This window comes from Amphiura filiformis, chromosome 2 (assembly GCF_039555335.1).
Source record: "Amphiura filiformis chromosome 2, Afil_fr2py, whole genome shotgun sequence".
NCBI classification, from domain to species: Eukaryota; Metazoa; Echinodermata; class Ophiuroidea; order Amphilepidida; family Amphiuridae; genus Amphiura; species Amphiura filiformis.
This window is the reverse complement of record NC_092629.1, coordinates 29,517,038-29,541,368: the sequence shown is the minus strand read 5'-3', so window position 1 is coordinate 29,541,368 and position 24,331 is coordinate 29,517,038. Positions and strand designations below refer to the sequence as shown.

At 35.5% G+C, this 24,331-nt stretch overlaps 1 protein-coding gene across 1 annotated transcript in view; it reads left to right on the top strand.

Annotated features, from left to right (window-relative positions):
• LOC140146067 (neuronal acetylcholine receptor subunit alpha-10-like) overlaps positions 1-12,880 on the top strand; it is a 245,440-nt gene extending 232,560 nt beyond the window's left edge. The window contains exon 6 of the mRNA XM_072167812.1: positions 2,046-12,880. Within this exon, the coding sequence (XP_072023913.1) occupies positions 2,046-2,536 (491 nt within the window). The 3' untranslated portion in view covers positions 2,537-12,880. The remainder of the gene's footprint in view (positions 1-2,045) is intronic.
• Positions 12,881-24,331: the final 11,451 nt, after the last annotated feature.

The following is a 24,331-nucleotide window of genomic DNA, read 5'->3' as shown; positions in this document are numbered from 1 at the left end:
ATAAGCCGAACAAACTTTACAGGTAATCACTACCCAAAATGTAAATGTAGATAAAGCAGTTAAAAGCTTTTAAATCTCTCTGTTGATGTCCTTTTAATATGCATATTCACACATACAATAAAATACACTGTTTACCGAGTGAACCGAACAACTGCTGTTTTTACAAAAATGTGTAGTTAATTCTGAAACATGCTGTCAAACCCCACGAGTACGGTATAAAATATGGTTGTCTTCACAACATTGACATTCAGCTGACTTGTGTAAACTAAAATACAAAATAATGAACATGTGATTTACTTTTGTACAATATCGCGTGTTTGAAATACGCTAGAATATCCTCCTGTAGCCTCTATAGAATAAGCTTCATAAGAATGGGTACTGTATTCCTGCGGACAGCATAACCAGCTTCCAATGTTTATTATTATGTGATGCTAACTGTGTGCTACGCAATATAACTATAGCACCCTATGTCATTATACTTGTCTGTGTACCATTGTCAGGTCAGTGACCAGTGGCGTAGATTTCTTTTTGACATTAGGGGGGGTGGAGTTAAAAAAATTCTTCAAGTATAGTCAACCCAGCACCTTTTGACGACAGAATAATTTTTGGTACAATTGCACCTTTGGGGCTTTTGGGGCTAAAATGGGCAAATATGGGGTTAAAATCTGTCAGAAACCCATTGTCAGGCGTCAACATTGATTGTATGGACCATCCCCCTGGCAAAATATTAATATAAATCCCCCTTCCCCCCGCCACCCCCCCCCCCGGATCTACGCCTATGCCAGTGAGAGAAGATTACGCACCTACAATTTGAGAAAGGGATTTTAGATGTTTAAGTCTCTAGAATACTTAGAATACTTCAAAGTAACAAATTTATTTAGCCATTCAAGTATCTCAATCCATTTGAAACTCACACTCCCTGTGTGGGAGATTAAAGTCTAGTCTTCCATAAGGGGTATATGGGTTTCAACTGGAACAGCTCATTGATATCACATCTACATTGTGAAACAATTTATAGCTCTGAAGTCAGAGTGCTTATTTACAGGCACCTTGCTCTATACAACCCGGGCCTTTCCATTTACTTCAAACAGCTCCTTTTCGATCCACCGTTTATAAAAAAAACACTTAATAATCATGTTATATTCCCAACTCCCTTCGGTTTTTCACAGCAAGATACAAGCTAATCCTAACATACGTTTTGCAGTAAGTGAAACTTATACTTAGTATGACCACCCAGCAAACACAAAACGTTTGCGACATCATTCGCAAAAGGTTATAAAAGTTTGTCAGAAAACGTTTAAATGTCGGGTTATATAAAGGGTATATTAAGAGTATAAAACGTTTTCATAACCTTAAAAACATTTTTTGATAATCTAGTGCTCAGCAAACAGAAATGTTTTACAGAAAACGTTTAAATGTCGAGTTATATAAAGGGTATAAAACGTTTTAATAACATTCCAAAAACATTCTTGAAAACTTGATACAAAACATTCTAAACAAAATGTTATTTTGGGGTTGAAAAAATATTTTGCGAAAAATGTTTGCCCAAAACATTTTCAATAACGTTTTAAAAACGTTTTCATGACTTTTATATAACCCGACATTTAAATGTTATTAAAAGGTTGTGAAAAAAACATTTTAAGAACATGTCTGTGTTTGCTGGGTTCAAACATTTTAACATAATGTTATTTAAGTATTGACACAATATTCGGCAAAAATGTTTGCAAAAATAGTTTACAATAACATTTTTTGAAAACATTTAAAAATATTGTTGTAGTGTGTTTTTATACAAAACGTTTTAAAACGTTATCATGACCTTTATATAACCCGACATTTTAATGTTATTAAAATGTTTTTACCTAAACCAAAAGCCAAAATATAACGTATTTAAAACGTTTTTAAAACGTTTTTGTGTTTGCTGGGCAACCATTTAAAACAGCATTTTTGTTTACTTTTCTCATACTATGATATGCTTACTAAGTCTTCATTTCGATTTGAAGATCTCACTAAACGTAATTGTTTATATTTTTTTTTTTACTTTTAAGGTATGTATTTCTTCGCCATGGTCCTAATGGGTTGCTTTTCCATCATAGGCACTGTCATTGTGCTCCGAGTATATCATCGTGGAAGTGATCACCCTGTTCCGAATTGGATGAAGCGCTGCATACAAAGCAGGAAACGAAGCAAATACTCTACTTTGGACAGGAAAAATCCTAACCGAACTGCTTACACGCCTGGCTTGCACGTGGAAGCTCATGTTTTGGAGTTAGCTCGCCAGAGCGTAAGCAATCAGAATTCTTCCGTAAGTCGATCTTCCCCAGATGGATATTCCACCCCTGATGTTGATGAAGGGAGGGATACAGACAAGTATAAAAGAAAGTCGGACCAAGAAGCGGTTACGAAGTTAGTGCTTCGTGAATTGAGAAAATCGGCGAGTAAGTCTCAAGATCAGGACAAGAGAGAAGTTATTGCATGTGAATGGAGAGAAGTAGCGCTATTTTGGATAGGATCATCTTTATTTCTTTGTTTATTATAACAATGGTAATTTTCTTATATGTTGCTGTTTCATTTGTAGCAGAATATCATGGATAAACATATGTCAACTTGTTAACTGGCAAACTGCGATAAGTTCTAGCGCCTTCACATTTTGAGGCCTGATTATTTAGATATTATATATGGCGATTGGATATGAAACATGCGTGTAATATAGATCTACAACTTATCAGGTGAATCAGTTGGAGCTCCATATTTCACACAATAATAAATGCCGGTTATAATACCATGTTACCCATATACGCAGACAAAAAAAGTTGACCGTTTACCTGACACGGTTTTGAACAGCTGTGAAAATATGCCTATTATCATTTGACCACTTTAAATTCGAGTATCGAATTTTCATAACATCAGACGCACAATTCATGTGAGTGGATTAAAATAAAAATATGGTTGACCATCAATGACTTGTTCTAATGTATAGCTACCACTGCAGTTATTCGATTGAAAGGAGAGAAATGGATGATGCCGAGTAAAGCAGATATTTTCGTCTGAAAGTTCTATTATACATGTTATATATTGAGTATCGTGTTTCTGATTTAATTTAGCTTCTGAGAGTATCATACTGGTAATCTCGAGACATAGCTGAAAGCTTATGAAGCGACACAGGGCTTGAATTAGGTGGTATTTTGCGTATGATGTGAAACACAGTCATAAAGAAACTGGATTATAACATAGTGTAAGAAATGTCAGTCTGGACAAACCAAGGAATAAATTAAAAGTGTAAAGTGTGTATAAATTAATTGGTGTATATAGCAAAAACAATGATATAATACAGTGACCAACGTTTACGACTTATATTTGAAGTTCAGATACCTATACATGTCTAGGGGCATATTTATTCACGCGACTCGTATTTTTTGCATTGTATCAGTATATTGATGCATTACTACCGAATTAGTTGATCAAAAGAAAGCAACATGGCAGTTTGGAAAATCTCATCGACAACTTGGTTTTACTGCTGACGAACGTAGATTATGATTACCATCCAAATCGGTTTTATCGCTTACAAACTTGGATTAACCAAAGCCAACCTTGTACAAAACATGGAGTTGTTGCAATGTTTGGAATTAAGTTCCTGATGACATGTCTAATGCCTGGCCCATTGTGTTTACCTCTCGACCTGAGACTTGCCTACTTTATGCCGCCAGTCAGGGAAGCAGTTTTCCGATTTTATATCACATTGCATTATGCCAGATTTGTAGACATAAGCCACGTTAATGATGATCAACAAAGGTTTAAAAATTCAGACTCTGTGTGAAATGTAACACATTGAGGGTTGAGAACCAGAAAAGTCTCAACTCACAATCACCTGCTCTCACAAAATGAGCATAAAGTCGCCAGGGTACTATAGAAGACACAGTCCATTAATCATAACAACATCCAATAGAAAACAAAAGACATTGTGGAGGAAATATTGAGTTTTGAAGACCAAAGCAAGGAGTCAACTTTATGTACATTTTGTGAGAGCTGGTCATAGTGAGTTACGGCTTTCTGGTTCTGAACCCTCGTGTCATGTTTCTTACTGCAGAGGATCTCAAACAACTAATTATTATAGCGCAACGTATTTTGCGCTTCTTTCATATTATGTGTTCCACCTCAACGTAGCAGTGTATTCCTCAGACCAGTACCGTATTTGTATATCTCGGCAGATTTCGTTTTAGATGAACATTGTCGCTCTGCAGAAAAAAAAATCATATGCACACTTGGAAATTAAGAGTTCCTATTTGGTGTGCCCAGTTTCAAAACCGATTTTTTTTGCAAATTACAGCCCAACAACCAAAACACAAACAAACAAAAGGGCTATTCCAGTTGAAATCCATGCACACTGTGGAAGACAGGAGCTCAATCCACACAGGGAGAGTGGATTTGAATGGCTCCATTTGAAATCTACACCCCTGTGTCGGAGATTAGGGTCATGTCTTCCACAGGGGTGTATGGATTCCAACTTGAACAACCCATCTCATCAAAATGTCTATCAGGCATTACGCTTCTTATTTATAGAGAATTTGATGCTAAATCACATTGTGCACATAGAATTGGATTGAAATTTGGCCACTTTTCACATAAGCCTATAGGAGGTTTTGATTTCGAAGATAAAATGCATATAGGAATGTTTTCCGCCCAGCGACGACATATACCACTATTTTGTAAAACAAATCATTACTTTTCTTAACGTATGTCAATAAGCTGTTACAAGGACTGTGGAGGCTAGATGTGAGAATCATTATGTTATTTGATTGATGCTTCAAAGCTGGATTTCCACAAATGCCCAGCGTTATTTATATGTAAATAGTGTAAATAATTTAATAAACACTAATGTATATACAAACATTGTTAAAAGAAGACAACATAAAAACCTCATGTATATTTAATATAATATGTAAATGTTATGAAATGTAACATAATGGATACTTATATTGTCTACCAAAGATTATTGATAACAAGCGCTCTTCAAAAAAAGTGTACCTATATAATAATGAATGTATACAGTAATGAATGTACAAACCTTTGTCGTTTTGTTTTTCATTCTGTAAGTTATATTAGCCTTTGTCGTACAGAGGTATATATTAGCGTCATATACCGGGCTTTTTGTAGTACCAATCCATATGATACCACTATATGACGTCATAATGTGATTGCGTCTTTGACATATCCGGAAGTCATCGCTGAACGTAAAACAAGAACAAAATAATATTGGCTAAAAACTATTAGACTGGTTCTATTTTGGAAATATATGTCAATCGGAAAGTTTGTGTAAAAGTTGTCAACCAACTTGTCTTTTATTAATGTTGGTATGCTAAATTCGAACATTTTGTCTGCTAAGTGATATTTTAACTCCATGACCTAAACAAGGACCCACCAAAAAACCTATAGTCACAAATCGACCTTTAATTTAACCCTAGAACTACGAAAGACCTAAGTTTTTTTTATCCGTCATAAAAAACACATTTACGCCCAAACGACCTGAGCTAATCGTATAATACATTCTTTGCGCTCATTTTGGCGATAGAATTTTCACTCAAGCACCTTATCCGAGGGTAGGACCGGCCATCAAAGATGACCATAGAGGGGAGTTGATGAGGCCCCAATGATGTTCATTTCGCTCTTGTGAAAATGTTTGTAGAATTTTTAGGCGAAAATAATTTTGCCTATACTTTTGTACATAGCCAAATTTTCCCAAATTTGCATGGGCGCCCTAACATTATGACGTCATTATGTGGGGAATGTTTGTACTTATTTTGGTATCACTGGATAGAGGAGACCCATAGCTATACATTAGTACCAAATATAATGGTATGTGATGTTTATAATTGAAAACTAACAAAATATGGCTCAGTAGTTCTAGGGTTAATCTTCTGTACCCCGTAACTTCTTAATTATAGGTCGTACGCACAAACTAAGGTCAGACAAATAATCTGATATGTTACAAGTGTTTATTGGAATACAATTAACTTTTTTCCATTGAATGAGCCTGTAGGGCCAATTTAGCAGAGTTTTGAGGTTCACAGTATTAACATACTGCTTGGCAGATAATGGATTCGAGTTAAGCATACCCAATTTAATACAAAATATTCTTTACGCAAACTTTATGAACGCGATTGTTTCAAAATAGAATCATTCTATATACAAACTTGAAATTTCCACCGGATATTGAGCTAATTACGAACGGTAACCACCATGTTGGCTATATACTTAACCACTATCATGTCTAAGTTAAAACTTTGAAGGTAAGGTGGTATAGTTAAAAACCTTTCAAGGGTTACTTTTATAGTGAGGGTAGTAGGGTTAGGGTTAGGATTAGGGTTAGGGTTAGGCTTATGGTTATGGTTAGGGATAGAGTTTACCGTGGTGAATAAACGAAAGACAACCCCCCCCCCCCACACACACACACACCCACAAGCACGTAGGGTTTCACTGATTTATCCCAACAGCAACTGTAGCACTTTTTTAAAATCCAGTTTTGAATGTTCTGCCTGTTTTTATGTACAATCGCAGTTGAAAACTAAGGATTAAGGATTATCAAGGATGAGAACATGTGGTTTAGAATTTCAAAATGTACATACATTTCACAAGGAGACATATTTCCATGACAAATCTGTGACTGACTGAAGAATTCATGAAAAATTTGAATAATATTGGATTTCACTATTTCTTTTAACCAATCACGGATCATGTGTTTAATAATAATAACAAACATATAGGAGTGACGACTGCTGTTGTGTTTTTTTTTTTTTTTAATATTCGTACATATACACTCAGAAAGTCAAATGGGCACTACAATAAAATTCAAAACAGAATTAAAAAGACTAGTTTGCGTTTGACGTCCTGTCAACCAGACCAAAATACCGTACTGCGCCGTTCAGCAAACAATCACGCCGCGCCTTTGCCCTGACGTCTAGACGCAAACTAGTTTTTTAATTCGGTTTTCAATTAATAGTGCTTGCCTTCAATAATCTTTATTTGTAAAAAAGTTATTAAAATATTTTGGTATAATAAATTATTTTGATTATATTAAGCAGAGTTTACTACACTACAGAAGTATATCCTACCATAATGGGGAAATATTATTATAAATTTATGTGAAAATCCAATAAATCCATTAATCCAACGAGACAATAATATTGACTCAGAAGAGGAACGAACAAAACATTGTACTAAGTCACTAGTCATAAGGCACATTAGTCCGAAAATAAGGTGCACAAGTCCAAAAAAAAAAGGGTTTGCAAGTCCGAAAAAAAAGTTCGCAACTTCCATAGTAGGCTAGGAACATTGTGTTTTGAGGTTAAACAAATTGCAATAAAAACTTTTTCACTGCAATGCATTTTAGAAAGGTCCCCAAAATGACATACTAAAAGTCCAAAAAAATCCATACATAAATCCAAAATGGCCGCCAATTCTAGGGTTTTCGCACAGATTTGGTCAAAATTTTCACCATACATACCTTTTATCATACTTTTAGTGTACTTTGAATGTCTATAATGTTATTTCAAAGAATGTTTTTGTTTGCACAAGGTTTCATATGCCTTAGCTTAAGTGTCTTTATTTGCTTAAATCCAAAATGGCTGCCAAATTAGACATTTTTGTGTAGAGAACTGATTATAAATAATAATAATGATCAGAATAATTGCGACAACACTTATAGACCTTTCTTATGATAAACTATGTACCTGGATCAACGCTGAAAACGATCCAGACCTAAGCTAGTTCTGGTCCCGGTACCTTTCAGGGGCATTCAGGCTACACTCACCAAGTACTGGGATCAGGTGTAGCTTAGTTCTGCCTCAGTTTCAGCACAGACTGCTCAGTGTTTGCGATGTGAATACGCCAATTATTAGAATTGTCTATTCATGTTGTAAAATTATTTTTGAATTTCAAATGTATCATAATTTAGGTTCTTTAATTTGCATAAACACGTACATTTTCAAAAAAAGTGGGTTGATTTGCATGAATTTGATTTTGATTCTCACCTTACAGTACATCAAAGAGCAGCTGTAATATGTCTATATTGGTTTACAATCCCAGTTCAGTTGTTATTACAGGATGCAGATCATGAGGCTAACATTGTGGTATACATATTTTAAGTTGATGAAGAATTGGTAGTTTCCAACAAAGCTAACCAGAACATATACATTTATGTGGCAGGCTGATCAGTAGTAGCATCAAGTTTTAGGTCTGGTGGTGGAGAGTTGGTGCAACTAGTTCCACGACAATCAGTGCAGGCTGTTGAGCATTGGAGACCATACTTCCGGTATATACATTTCTTGGTTGCACAGTCTTTCTTGCATCCGCATCAGATGACTTTAAATAGTGATGCGGGTGCTGGTGGTTTATCAGTTTGTATTGGAAAATATTTCCCATGCATGACCTGCCAGTGCCAACCCCAGTCTCTCGGTGTCAGGTCGCCTGCCATTCCTTTCCATTCTAATATCTGATAGTACACACGCAGACTGTGGAACTTTGCTGCTGCTGAAGTTGGTGGCAAAGTCATTGCTTCTAAGGCAGACGTGATTGATGGTACCTTTACGCAATAGCTTCTGTACCTCAAAGAGTCCAGATCTTCAGTTGAGTCACCACCATACAGGCATACACTTGCCTTCTCTCCAGCTGTAATAATGGTGTCCTTCAGGTCTGATGCTGGCTTACTAAATACTTTGGCAAGCTCACAGAAGTAATCATTCTTCATGATTTTCTTCAGTGATACACCTTTCCCAAGTCCAAATATGCGAGAGGTTGTATCGCAGCTCAGAAGAGCATGGACAAAGAGAATGTCGCCACACACACTACTTCCTAGGGTTTCCTTTAGCTGCTTGATATTCCATGTCCGGTTCTTCTTGGAGTTTGCCTTGGGCTCAGATGCAAAAAAGATGTCCTTTGCATTCAGATCAGCGTAGAAAATCAGCAAGATGAGAAGGTCTGTGTCATCACCGACAAGAACTGTGTCTTTGAACTTAGCTGCTTCTACTGCTGTAGTTACAATTAAAACAGATCTGCATCTCCTCTTGCATGAAATACAGCGCAACCATGCATTTCGAGCTTGGAACTGAGAAGATTTATGCGACGTTTAATATCCTCTTCTACTGAGGGCACACTACTACCCAGAAAGACGAAGTTATTTTCTAAAATGGCATCTGGTTCAGCATGATATCTCTTGGATCGTCAGATATGATCTTGCATTTTGTTGGGTTAATTTTCATTCCCCAGCTGCTGCATGCTTTCTCCAATTCATTAGCGGAGATTTGCAGGTTCTCAAAGTCCATATCCATGATTTTGGTGTCATCTGCATATCGGATGTCACCCATTTGCACACCTGAGTCTAGATTTTGGACGTCCTTCATGACAAACTCCAGATATAGATTGAAGAGGCATGGTGAGAGAAGACATCCCTGTCTAACACCAACTAGGACTTCAAACCAATCGGCGATCTTTCCTTTTACCACGACTGAGCATTTGGATTGCTCATACATTTTTGCAATGAGGTCTACTGATCGCAGACATTTCCAAAGGGCTTCCCTCCATCTGTCCATATGGTGTCAAATGCTGCTTTGAAGTCTACAAAATTCCAGTGTATTGGAATGCGTCTTTCTTAAGCCTTTTCAAAGATTTGGCGTACTGTAAACTGCATCTGAGGTGCATCTGGAACTCCTGAACCGACACTTTTCCTCTCTCAGATGGTTATCTACAGTCTGTTGTATTCGGTTAAGAACCATCCTACAGAATACTTTTACTGGGATTGACAGGAGGGTAATAGCTCTGTAGTTGGCTGCGTCCAGTCTGTCGCTCTTTTTGTACACAGGGGTTAATAGACTTTGACTCCAGTCTTCGGGGATTTTTCCTTCAGCCCAGGCGGTGTTGATGACCTTCAACAACATTTGTTGAACAAACAGCGACTTATATAGAAATGATCAGTGAGAGGATGCGTATGGCTGGAATTCATGTCATACAGGCTGAAGCAGCTGCCGATACATTGATTGTGTCCACAGCCCTTACAGTAGCAGAGACAGAGGAGCTACCACTTGTGGTGGTGGGTACATACACTGACCTATTTGTGATGTTGGTGCCAGGGCAAGTTCAACAACAGATACCTTCATGAAATGCTATAGTAATCCTGAGATAGTGTTCCGAGTAAGTGATATCCAGCAAGCATTGGGAGATACCATGCAGAAACTACTTGTTGGCAGTTGGTACTTCATGCCATCACAGGGTGTGACACAGTCTCAGCCATCTATCGCCGGGGAAAGCGTAACCCTTTCAACATGGTACACAAGAAAGGCAAAGATGACTTCCTAGGGACTTTTGCGAACAGTACGAGTACGCATGATGAGATCTAGAAATAAGGTGAAGGCTTCATCTTTCAGCTTTATGGGGCCAGCAAATATGAGTACCACCAAATGGTGTCTTGTGGATGTAAGCCTGATGGATGCAACACTATGACATGTAGTTGCAAGAAACTAGGTCTTCACTGTACAACAATGTGCAGAAAATGCAGTGGCCATACTTGTTGCAACACAGCACCATTCATCAAAGAGTATAATGAAAATGAAACAACTTTAGAATTAAGGTATTTCATCACTGGAGCAACGTACCTCTTCAACCACAAACTTTCAATCTGTTGCCATTTTTAGCCAATTGAGTTTGGTTTCTATAGTTGGAGGTTTCATCCAAATCGTATGGCTCCAGATGCCCTAGTTTGGTCTCATTTTGACTTTGTGATTTTTTACATTACAGATCCGGGCTTTGGAAAGGCAGTAAATTTGGGGCGCCATTTTGGATTTCGGATACTTGCAAGGGTTGAATCATCTTAATATGGAATTTACCTACCTCAAAACATATATGTTTAAATACCTTACTTGTGTTTCTAGCTAGTATGGTTTGGAAATTATGGGATAAACATGAAAATGGTGGCCATTTTGGATGCCATCTTGGATTTTGGACACTTGTAAGGGTTGAATCATCTTAATGTGGATTTATAAATATTTAGCATACCTCAAAACATACCTTATTTGTGTTTCCAACCTGGTTTCCAGCTAGTATAGTTGGGAATTATGAAAAAATATGAAAATGGCGGGCATTTTGGACGCCATCTTGGATTTTGAAAAACGCCCACAGGGGATTTGCGGGGACTTTTTATCAGTGATTCTACACATATTTCTAGACCTATTCCAGAAAAAATCATCTTGTTACAAATTTCCAGGTTAAAACTAATACTATATTGGCCTAAAAATCTGTGTGTTAATCTTAATATCGGCGGCCATTTTGGATTTATGAATACTGCGATACACAATTAAACAAGATATGTCTCTTAATATGATATATAAAACATAGTTCACCCATATAAATGTGAACTTTGTGCTTTTAAGTGCCGCAACATCGACCTACGATAAGAAATCTCGGCGAAAATTGTCGAAATAGCGGCCATATTGGATTTATGCAAATTAGGCACACTTCCACTACGTGGATATTTTTGGACTTTTAGGTAGCCATTTAGGGGACCTCACTGAAATGCACTGCAGTGAAACAAATTTTATTGCAATTTGTTTAACCTTCGCCTAAATAAAGTGATATCTATCCTAGCCTATAGTTATGTTAACGGTTAGGTAGAGTCCGAAGTTTTCCGTTTTACGGAAAACGGAAAAAAAATCACGGAATCGGAGGTACAACACGGAAAATGACATTTTTGCATGATGTGACAAAAATTGTTAAAAGATAAGAGAAATAACTGTTAAAAACAATCATGAGTTGTGTGTGTCAATTTTTATGGTAAAGGTAAATTTTTTTAAAGGTAAATTACCAAGGCATGAACCCCTATATCCCTCCAAACATCGTAACAGTCGGCCTATTATCGTGAGAATATTCCAAACAGAGCATATTGATCGCGATATTGAACACTTTATTGTGACATTAATATCATTGTTTATACATTTTAAGCTTTATTCATGAAACACGGATTTACAAATTTTACAACACGGATTACAACACGGAAAATGGATTTTAGAAAACGGTAAACTTCGGACTCTAAGGTAGAATACACATTTGTTATGATATAAGAGCCACACAATTTGAATCTAAGTCCCATGTGTGATTAAGGTCATGTCTACCCACGCAGAACTACAGTCAGTCGATGGCTATTGCTAAACAAGACCCACCCAGTCACTTAATTAGGCGCTTGAAACGATCAAATTCGGTGTTGAAATTAGCACAATTTTTAGTACAACCTTTTACTGCATAATTAATTTTCTAGGTTAATGTCAGAAGAAAATTATAATGCTTGGCACTGTATATTTTTTTCAAACCTGGTGTTAAACTTGGGTGTAAAATTTAGGCTTCTAATGTAAGATTTTCGATTTTCACAGGCTGCAACTTGCCCCTTGAGCTTTTTTGGGGGTCAACGTTTTTGCTTTTCAAAGTAAAATAATTCGCTAACTAAAGATATATATTTCCTAAGTTTCTAAAGCACATATCATATAGGGCTATATGTAATAGTTTTGTCAGAATATCGGTTTAGATTGCACCTTTTTTCAATTCCGACTACCAATTTTGTCAACTCGAGAATATACCCATAGATAGATGATTTTGCAAGCAACAATATAAAATATCGATTATTTCTGCTGGTGATATTAGAAATGAAGTACTGATTGGACATTTTGGGAGTCGCAATTAAGTGAAAAAAGGTGAAATCAAAACGGATATTCTGACAAAACTATGATATAATATATCATAGTTTTATAGACCCACACGATGTGCCTTACAGAGGTGGGAAATATATTGTTTTAGCAAAGTATATAAGTTTGAATCGCAAAAACAAATTAATTCCGGAAAAAAAAAAAAAAAAAAAATTCACGGGCAAAGTTGAGTCCTGCAAAAACCAAAAATCTTACACTGAAAGACACATTTTCATACCTATTTTTAACACCACGATTTTTCACCAAGCATAATCATTTTAAAGTAAAACGATAACACTATGCACATGTTAAAACACGTGCCTAGTGTTAGAGTAATCGTTTTACTTTTATTTAAAATAACAAACGAAAGCTCAATGTTCAGGGTATGATAAAAATATCCATCAGTACATATCGGAGCACCAGTTTTATTTATTTTGTTTTAAATTTATTTGATTGATTCTTGACTGATTCTCATTATTAATAAAATAGCAGTTAATTGACTTTGGTTTATTGTGATATCATTTAATCGTTGAATGTATATGTATTGATCGATATAACATTTACCGTAAATTCTGATTAAAGTCATATTGTAACATTTCCGTAAGAAATAGAATTGTATTTTTTTTTCACAAAAGGCTACTGTTCACTGTCAGATGTGTTTTATCTGATTTTAATTTTGGCCCAAACAGATGAGGCAATGCAAAGAAAATTGCTATATTGTATAAGGTTTACCTAAACATTGGAATTTTGGAAACTTTTGGGCTTCATAAATGCTAAATTGTTGGTCTAAAGTATTTAAAAGTAAAAATATTTAGAATGCCATAGACTTGATGAATACATTGTATTTAGTACACGAAAGCGTAGTTAGTATTAGTTCGGTGGTTCTTGATAATTACTTTGAGAACAATTTTCAGAACCTTTTATTTTGAAGCTTATAATCAGCACGAAGAGAGGATAATTTTAACTAGTATCGGAGACGCATCGACTTTCTATCACTAGATCGAGCAAACTTGGCTGAGGTGCCTTATAAACAAGCAAGAATGTTGGCGAAATAATTACCTGTTTATTTCTTTCAGAACTTTTACACTATCGTAAATTTCCCAGGTATCTTTTCAATTTACGACAAAGTCTCTCTAATTTAAATATAGAAGCTAATCTCGCGCAAATTAAAAATTGTTTTGATGCGTATGAGAGTTGTTTTTGAGTTTTATTATATAAATTCTGAAAACAGTAGGGTCTACAGCCAATTTAGGAAACATTTTTAAAAACTTCAATGTATGCTTAACCTTCTCCTTTACCACTACCAAAATAGTTCCAATGGACGTTCCAAGGGACTTTAATGTCATACCATGTTGATGCTTACATTTTTTGTGTTCGACCGGTTATTATCATTATAGTTCCCTCTATAAAATACATTCAAACTTGATTCCGTTATACGTAAAATGCAGTCGTCAATTTGCTAGGATCTTCGACAAATTAAAATCTAAGAAAATATCAAAACATTTTGAGACGTTGGACAGACACAATGACGCTGTGACATATGTTTTGTTGAATTATTCATAATACACGCTTGGTACCAGACATTGACTATCACGTCATTTGACTTTTTCAGTAACTTAAAATCAGAAAGTAGAAATAAGTAGAGATACTAAATAAAAATAAATTTCGGATTTATATAGCGGCTTTATCCAGATCTTGAAGGATTCAACGCGCTGTAATTTCGCTGCCATGGTGAATCATCACAATCAGATCCATCAACTTGACCAGTTGCAGCCTAACCTGGCGCACACATAATGTGCACTTAGATTGTAACATCCACCAATTATTTTATATCCCCAAGTTCTATTGGGTGAAGGAAGTTTTTGATAATCAAACAACTAATCATTTGAAAGCAGTAGGAAACCGGAGATCCCGGAGAAAACCTGCGAGAGCGGACATGGAATCGGGATGGCCGGGACTTAAATACCGGACCTCAGTGGTGCAATTTTAAATTAGTATGTTTCAGCTTAATACAGGTCAATTGTTACATAATTCATTAGAAACTTAGATATAAGTATATTTTTCGATTAACTGTTTATCCTGACCATGACGAGACTATATTTATCCGTTCTACGCATGCACGTCGTCTAAAACGTGTAGCGAAAATTCGCTATTATTTTGGTCTCCATTCACAACAATTCAGGAGACTAAAATTACGGTACTTACTTGCTGCTTCTAATCTCTCTGGTGTGTTGTATTAAATATGAGACCTTGATAATAGGACAGACGAAACTAAAAACGACTCGCAAACATGCTCAGTATGCCAAAACGGCTGAACTTTTGCATACTGAGCATGCGTGCGACTCGCTTTCTGCGATGCGATCGACAATAAAATCAGCTTATTCAATACAAACAACTTTAAACGACCCACCGTTTGATGAACTTATTGATCTCGATTAGCTTAAGTCTTAAAACAAACCTGCAAATAGAAATGAAACAATCTTTGACCTTACCTAACCAGACAGTCAACATAAATCGCCGAACAAAACAGGACAATGACATTTTTTGCCCGGACTTGTGTGAATTCAATTCGATTCAAACAGTAAAAATCGTTTTGATGTAAGGGGCCGACTAAGAGATAGCTAGTGACATCATATAGTAAAACCTTCGCAGCTAGGGGACGTCTTGAGGCAACATTAAACCTGGTCTTACTGTCGTATTTCGGTGTCACCTTTTACAAAGGGCGGAGGGGCATGCATTTCTTTACCAAATCCTCTATACTATTCCATTCGGATCAAGAAAGTACAAATTTAAACAAAGTTCTCACGACTTACATTGTGGAGGTTGGTGGCCTGCGACCAGCATCCACTGGTCTTCAATGCCGACTATTGTTGGTTTTGTTGGTAGTGGGAGATTGGGTCATCTGACCGGAAGTAGCAACTGATGTTGACCTCCGACGGTCAGATTCCATTCGGTATTACGTGTTCAGGGGGCGCAACACTAAATCACTACGCATTTTATGTAAGAACGAAATTCGGCTAATATAGTCCATAGTGAGTATGAGATTGTAGCGACCATATTTACCGACATGTTCACTTTAAATCACTCAATATCAGCTCATATGAATTCGACAAGTGTCTGCAATGATAACATGCAAAAAAACCCGGACATTTTATCTCAAAAGCAATTCTCTGTGGCGGATGAAGACAACTTCCGATTTTGAAATGTGAGTGGTGAATTTATTATATTTTTATGCCATATTTTTTGCACCGCGAAATAGCGAAAAAAGTCAACGGTCATCGATATATGCCGACAAAAGTTTTGGAATCTACAGAAACAGAGCTTTAATTTGATACCAAATTTATTTTGCCAAGTATTGCAGGGACGCCAGGAATGGCGCTCGAAGTAGGCCAAAATCACACGTTATCCTATGGGACGCTTATTTAGTGTTGCGCCCCCTTGTAACGGCCGGCGTCATGAACGCGTTCTTTTTACATTCTTCGCGTAAAATAAGAAATGCGCGTCATGAAATGTGTTCTATTTCAATCATGATGATAAACAAGGATTACGAAAAGACACCCTGATGAATTATTATTGGGAAAAATGCTTTATTGGCCGAGCAGGCACCTGCAAAGTCTAGAAATTGTATCCAAAAATCTTCAAAAAGGCTCAAAAATGTGTTTTAAAGTTAATAGGTATTGTTAATCTGCATGAAGCCGTTTTGCTGCATATTCAGTAGGCCTATGCAAAAAGATCATAATTGTTGCTACTGAAACAGGGGGGGGGGTGTTTATACTTCACACTCATTAACAAGTGTTTTCCAAAACAAAATGGCAAGACAGATAATCTAGAAAAGAAATTAAACTTGGTTCAAAGACGTGCTTAAATTGTTGCCTGTCACTAGTTTTAGTGAGTTTTGTGCAAACTCTCGCATATTGGAGGAAAAGTCGAAAGATGCGATTTTCCGCGTTTCGGCACTGATCTTTAAAACAACATTTCTCTTGAACGAAATGTCGCAGAGACATGAAAGTTTCGGTGTTGAGCTACAAATTTTCTCTAATTTAATTAATAAGTGACAAATATGGATTTTGAAAACTTTTAAATCCTTATAAGGGGCGCAACACTAAATCACTACGCATTTTATGTAAGAACGAAATTCGGCTAATATAGTCCATAGTGAGTATGAGATTGTAGCGACCATATTTACCGACATGTTCACTTTAAATCACTCAATATCAGCTCATATGAATTCGACAAGTGTCTTCAATGATAACATGCAAAAAAACCCGGACATTTTATCTCAAAAGCAATTCTCTGTGGCGGATGAAGACAACTTCCGATTTTGAAATGTGAGTGGTGAATTTATTATATTTTTAGGCCATATTTTTTGCACCGCGAAATAGCGAAAAAAGTCAACGGTCATCGATATATGCCGACAAAAGTTTTGGAATCTACAGAAACAGAGCTTTAATTTGATACCAAATTTATTTTGCCAAGTATTGCAGGGACGCCAGGAATGGCGCTCGAAGTAGGCCAAAATCACACGTTATCCTATGGGACGCTTATTTAGTGTTGCGCCCCTTCAATAGACAGCTACGGGTCATGTCATCTGGTGATACCAAATATGTACCAACTTTCTTTCTGCACATTATGGCGACACGAACATGCGATTTGTACGGTTTTATAAGGATGGAAATTACTATTCTAATCTAAATATTTAGATTGAAATCAATATCACAATATTTCTGTAAGAGTAAAACAAAAAAAAATCGCTGGACTTTAACAACTGCTTTACCAAAGAAGTTTGACCGACCTCTGGTACTATTTGAGGCAGCATTGGCTCTAGTGAAAATGAGAAATGCGATTAAGAAAGAAATGAAACTTCAACTTTTGAATTACTTTACCATTTAGTTTAAAGGATCTAAAATGAGCGTTTATTGCGTTTCGACAGTATTTTTTGTGGGACATGAGAGCACCTCAGACCTATCGAATTGCATTCTGAATACGAAGCATGTCTTTCTGATATCAAATAATTTTCATTTTTGAAAATCACAATATAATACAAATTTTATGACAAATTATAAAAATTTGATATTTTTCAAATTTTGATATATAACAGTCCTCGAAATAAATTATATAAATCTAATGACATATTCTTAAAGTGTATGTAGCAGGGAGGAAAAGCCGACGGTCAATTGAAAATGTTGACCTTTCATATTGAAGATATGGATTTTTTCCCAAAAAGACCTAATTTTTTTGGTGTTTTGGGAAAAAAAATCCATATCTTCAATACGAAAGGTCAACATTTTCAATTGATCGCCGGCTTTTCATCCCACCTACATACACTTTAAGTATAAATCATCAGATTTATAAAGTTTACTTCAAGTACTGTTAAAAATGAAAAATATCAATTTTTAATGATTTGCCATAAAATGTGTATTAAATTGCGAATTTTAAAAAATCTAAATTATTTGATATCAGAATGACATTCTTCGTATTCAGAATGCAATTCGATATGTCTGATGTGCTCTAATGTCCCACAATAAATACTGTCCAAACGTTCATACCCCAGCCCTTAAGTAGACAAAATTAGTCGTAGAAATATGTTTTAATTGACCGGGGAAAACATTATGTCAGATATGGTCATTAGATTGCTATACTGAAAGCAAACAACGTATAAGATTCCCCTTTGTGCATTGGTATTTGATTATCAATATCAAACTAAATCTTTTTTAACGAATAATATTTATGATAGCCAATTAAAATAACTCAGTAATTACAATACTCACTTTTCATATTGGTTTGCATAGACGACTCTTGATGACAATCACAAAAAAAATTATTTTAATAGACACGTGCTTTACCATTACAAAGAACTCGTAGACAGTTCTAAAGACTCAATGGTAAAGGAAATATTTGTACCATGTGTGTTATGTACATTGTATATCAAGTTTATTGTAAATCATCGATTGTACAGATCCATTTATGCGCTTGTGAAATAAATGGAACATTGCATAATAAAATCGTTTATAAATGAACTACAACTGTGTTGAGATCTCTTCTTGACTTATCGTTGTTATAAAAATTGGCGAGGGTTTCTATTTTGCCAGAGATACGAGTAAGTTGGCAACAATAGTTAAATCAATGAGCTGGTGAAAACTTTAAAGGTATTTTCATTGTACTACATACTTTAGCAAGGCGCGATAACTCATTGCTGCCAACATGACACTCTCAACCAACTGTCAACATTTTGACAATATAATCTAAAATGTTTTACAAGAATGAAAACAAACCAAAAAAAACACATTATTATTGAATAAATTAATTATTTAAATAATTATATTTAATGATAACAATATGACAATAATAAATAAATTAATAATAATTACAGCAATTTCCCCGATATGTCAGAGGTCAAAGTGTCCCAAAACGGCTCTCAAAAACCGGAAGTTACAATGGCGATTGGGCTTATTAGGGTACCAGTTATTGTTTACACCTGTATATCCTAAAACAGAAAAATATGTCATAACCAGCAGCCAATAGATGCATCTTTTATAGTTCAGATTTTTAAAAGATTTTTAAAAGAGCTCATTCGTTGAAATTGTTCAAGAAAAAAAAAGGCACGATGATCCAAAAACCCAAGGAAGATACAAATTTAAAAGTTGTAGTTTGCTCCATTGCATGTTTAATTGATTTATACACAAGGCGTTCTCGAAAAAACAACTACCGCCATGTTTTCCATTGATTAGCACTAGCGTCGAGCTTTCCATTGATCAAAACATAAAAGTGAAACTTTTGATTTCGTTCCTTCCGGCCCGAGGTTTTAGATTACCGTTTCTTTAATTTCAACCAATGATGTCTTAAATCAAAGCTAAAGGGTACAGGTTCTGGCTACTTGTTTTAATCTTGGCATATTTATCTTTGTTAAGGATATAAAGGAGTGAACATAGCTGGTACCTTAATTCATTTGCGGTCTGTATTGCTGCTGCTGTTATTGTTGTTTGCAGCATTGTTGATGTTATTAAGCAGATTCCGTCCTTATTTTTGATGACATTTTGGGCTTACATTAATTAATATTTAACCGTAAAAGTGACATCAATACGTGAACCTGTCAGTATGCGTATTTGTTAATAGATGAAAGTAGCGTTGTGCACTATTAGTTTTATGCAGCACATAGCCAGAAAATTGGCACAAGGTAAGCATTTGGGATATGAAAAAAGTAGCTTCATGGATGTATTACGTCAGTAGGTGAGATAACCCATTGTTTATCGCCTCCAATCTGCGTTTGTCGCTCAGAGAGATTTCTTCAAAATATACAAACGGATTACAGTTTCCTCTTTAGGGTACCCGGCAATATAAAGATTATTTAAAGAGTTGGTTTCAAAAGGCGCTAAATCCAATAGCTGCCTTGTTTTTGGCATATTTTAACATTTTAAAGTTCAAATGACATTTAACGATTGTAATGGATATGTTTGTAACTCTACTTTATTTTCTAACTATTAAGTAAAATTCTTCAATGCAAAGTTTAAAAACAGCTGCCATTGGACTTATGTCCTTTTGGAACAAATCAAAATTATTTTATATTTATTATTTTATATTTGTTATTATTAAGGTACCAGTTATTGTTTATACCTGTATATTGCCATTGTTTGCAAGAAGAAGAAGAAGAAGAAGAAGAAGAAGAAGAAGAAGAAGAAGAAGAAGAAGAAGAAGAAGAAGAAGAAGAAGAAGAAGAAGAAGAAGAAGAAGAAGAAGAAGAAGAAGAAGAAGAAGAAGAAGAAGAAGAAGAAGAAGAAGAAGAAGAAGAAGAAGAAGAAGAAGAAGAAGAAGAAGAAGAAGAAGAAGAAGAAGAAGAAGAAGAAGAAGAAGAAGGAAGAAGAAGAAGAAGAAGAAGAAGAAGAAGAAGAAAAGAGAAGAAGAAAAAGAAAAGGAAGAAGGAGGATAGGAAGGAGGAGAGGAAGGAGAAGAAGTACAAGAAGAAGAAGAAGAAGACGAAGACGAAGAAGGATAAGAAGGAATAGAGGAAGAAGAAGGAATATAAAATGTATCAAAAAAGCTTTACTTGAAACATAAACGTTCTCCACCAAGCAGCTATCGCGTTGCATCGCTAATGTATCTTCCCTGTACCCACATGGCTGTGCTCATCTTGTATTCATATTTTGTGTCTTAGTATAAACTGACAACATATCTGGTTTGTGCCACTCAATGTTTAAATTAAATACCCATCGGGACCAAAGTTTTTAATATGTAGCTACCTGCACAAGTTCTAGACAGATCAAAAATAAACAACATCCTTGTCAAAAACATAGAGGTGTTAGAGCGAAAGCGGTACGCTCCATTGCCGGGAAAATCAATGAACACGAAGAAGCTTTCACAGTTTTCTTTTGATAAATATAGCTTCGAAAATTATCAGTAAATTTCGATTTTAAACAATATTTAGGTTACTGTGTTTTGGGATTTACCAATGGGTTGCAAGTGTTCCGTCAAATATTGTCTATAAATTGTTTTGGGAACCTTGACCCCATTGCAGTATTCTGGTGTGCTAAGCACGGAACATTTTTATCATAAGCGAGATTCCTGAGCTCGATACCTGGTATAGGCAATTTTTTCCCATGAATTTTTAATCCAAAACTGTGTATGCTCATGTATACATTGCACTGGAAAATATATTTTGCGCCCTTTTTACTGTAACGGGGCAAATTGGGCCCAAACGCACCTCGGCTCTGAGAAACAAAAACACGTCCTACGTCCAGGCAGTGCCCTTTGCTTTCGCCGCATTAAAAAAAAAATCGTCTGAAATAAATTTTATAGCGCCCTCAGTTTTCACACATATGCCACTTCCGATGATCTTGCACTGTACTGATCAATCATTTGTTGTTGAGTGCAAGACCATAGATGCTGCATTTCCGATGGTCTTGCACTGAAACCTTATTAAGAAAACGAAACTTATATATATTTATCCGATATCTTATTTTATCAATTGAAAATCAATTATTCAATTTTGGTATTATGACAGAAACGTTTTTTGTTTTGTTTTGTGTTTTAATTCATCAACTTCATACAAAAGCCACTTGCGATATCTGTTAGACCATGATCCAGCTGATCTTATGTTTGATTAAAAAATATTCCATGTTTAGAGTACCATACTACATTGGGATCTATAGGTTCCCCAAGACCATTGTAAGTCATTTTTAATGGGATTAAAAGGTGTAACATTCTAACGTTTTTATGCCTACCGATAAAGGTGAGTTGGCTGATTTGGAAAGATGTTGGTCGAAAATCAGAGTGTAATTCATTGTTAAAATGCTACATATTTGTTGTTATTTTATATTTCAGTAAATTCATAGTTCAGTGTCGCGGTTTCATGCTATTGCACTTCCATTTTGCTGCATTAAAAATATCATGTTTCATATAGCTTTGTTGCTTGTAGCCGAAAACTATTTATAAAGCACTTGCCTTGAAGACGTCTGCAATATCTTTGAAAATTTCTTCAAATGTTACATCGACTATTTAAAACATAAAAACGAGAAACCTGCTACAAGGCGCTAGCATTGACACATAATACAACCAAAAAGAGCCATAATTCGCTGATAAATCATGAGTAAACATCACGAAAGTGGCGAAGTGGCAGAAATTGTGACATATCTAGCATTTTAACAGCTGCATTCCATTTGGCAATGCCGGGTCGACGACATGGTTTAAATCATAGATTCAAAGAATATCTATGTACTGGTGTAATAAACCGATACATACTCTAATTGGTGGCGATGAGCGAATTGTTCCAGTGGATGAACATCCTACCAGGGCAATAACAAACGAATTAGATTATTGGCCATCAGTTGATTTGCTTTTTGTCGCGATTGGCTTTTGCATAATGAAATTTAACATACTGTTAAATTAAGGGATCTAAAATGAGCATTTATTGCGTTTCGACAGTATTTTTTGTGGGACATGAGAGCACCTAAGACCTATCGAATTGCATTCTGTGTATGAAGCATGTCTTTCTGAGATCAAATAATTTTCATTTTTTGAAAATCACAATATAATACAAATTTTATGACAAATTATAAAAATTTGATATTTTTCAAATTTTTGATATATAAGAGTCCTCGAAGTAAATTATATAAATCTAATGACATATTCTTAAAGTGTATGTAGCGGGGAGGAAAAGCAGACGGTCAATTGAAAATTTTGACCTTTCATATTGAAGATATGGATTTTTTTCCCAAAAAGACCTTTTTTTTTTTGTGTGTTTTGGGAAAAAAATCCATATCTTCAATACGAAAGGTCAAAATTTTCAATTGATCGTCGGCTTTTCATCCCACCTACATACACTTTTAAGTATAAATCATCAGATATATAAAGTTTACTTCAAGTACTGTTAAATATCAAAAATATCAATTTTTAATGATTTGCCATAAAATGTGTACTAAATTGCAAATTTCAAAAATCAAAATTATTTGATATCAGAATGACATTCTTCGTATTCAGAATGCAATTCGATATGTCTGATGTGCTCTAATGTCCCACAATAAATACTGTCCAAACGTTCATACCCCAGCCCTTAACTAATTTCAGATCAAAAATAGGAAACCGTGGCCGATGTTTAGGTTTCGTAGCGTGCAGCTTGTCAACATGTTATATTTTTCTGTAACTCAATTAAAAACATATTAGCACTTTTGTATACACATTTTGAAGGTTACGATTTGGCGTCACTGATGAAATTTACGATTCTCATGCGATGACGTCCCGTGTAAAAACATAGTATCTGCCGACATTATAATATAAATCAGGCACGCCCATAATACTTGGAAACCACCTAAAACATATGCCCGGAATATGTGTTTTTTTAAAAAGACTGGAATCATTGGTGATTTACGTTTTAAAATGCATTAAAAAAATCTGCCTCTCAAGTACATACCCGCTACCTTGAAGTTGCTTTACTTCTGGTTGCAAGACTGTATCATCAAGCCCGCAAGCCCGGCAGGATAGGACCGGAGACTTGCAAACTAAAGACTTTGTTCGGCATATACCGTAAACGTTCGCCTAATGGCGCCTTTGGATTCTTAGAAATGTGAGAGCGCCATCCTTGTAAAATCTCAACAGCATTAAGGATACGTGTATGTTAAATTGAGCAACCTGGACATAATGCTTCAGAAAAAAATATCGTGACATGACCCAATACTTTAGGTCACTAGGTCAGTTGCTAGAGAAGCAAATGTTTTGGGGTTTCTTCAGGTATTCTTTCTCAAAGTGCCATTGGACTTAATTTGTAAATCGATTCATACGTTATACCTAACTCATTTTGGTAAATCTTTATATAACATTGTAATTTCTTCATATTTTTTTAATATTCTTCAGTTCAATTACACCCTTCTATTGTCTGACCCGTTAGCTCAGTCGGTAGAGGGTTCGCCTTGAATGGTGAATGGTACTTGTTCGAATCTTGATTTCTGCCCCCACTTTTATGTGAAGAAGGGTCAAGAAATCTTTTTGGATTTTGTCCCCATTTTACGAACGAATATTGTGAATTTTTTTTTATTTAATTTTAATTTTCTTATTTTTTTAGATAAATAGGCATTGCGAACAAACGGCAACAAAAACCGCTGACAACATTTGCTCCACCTGCTACCTAT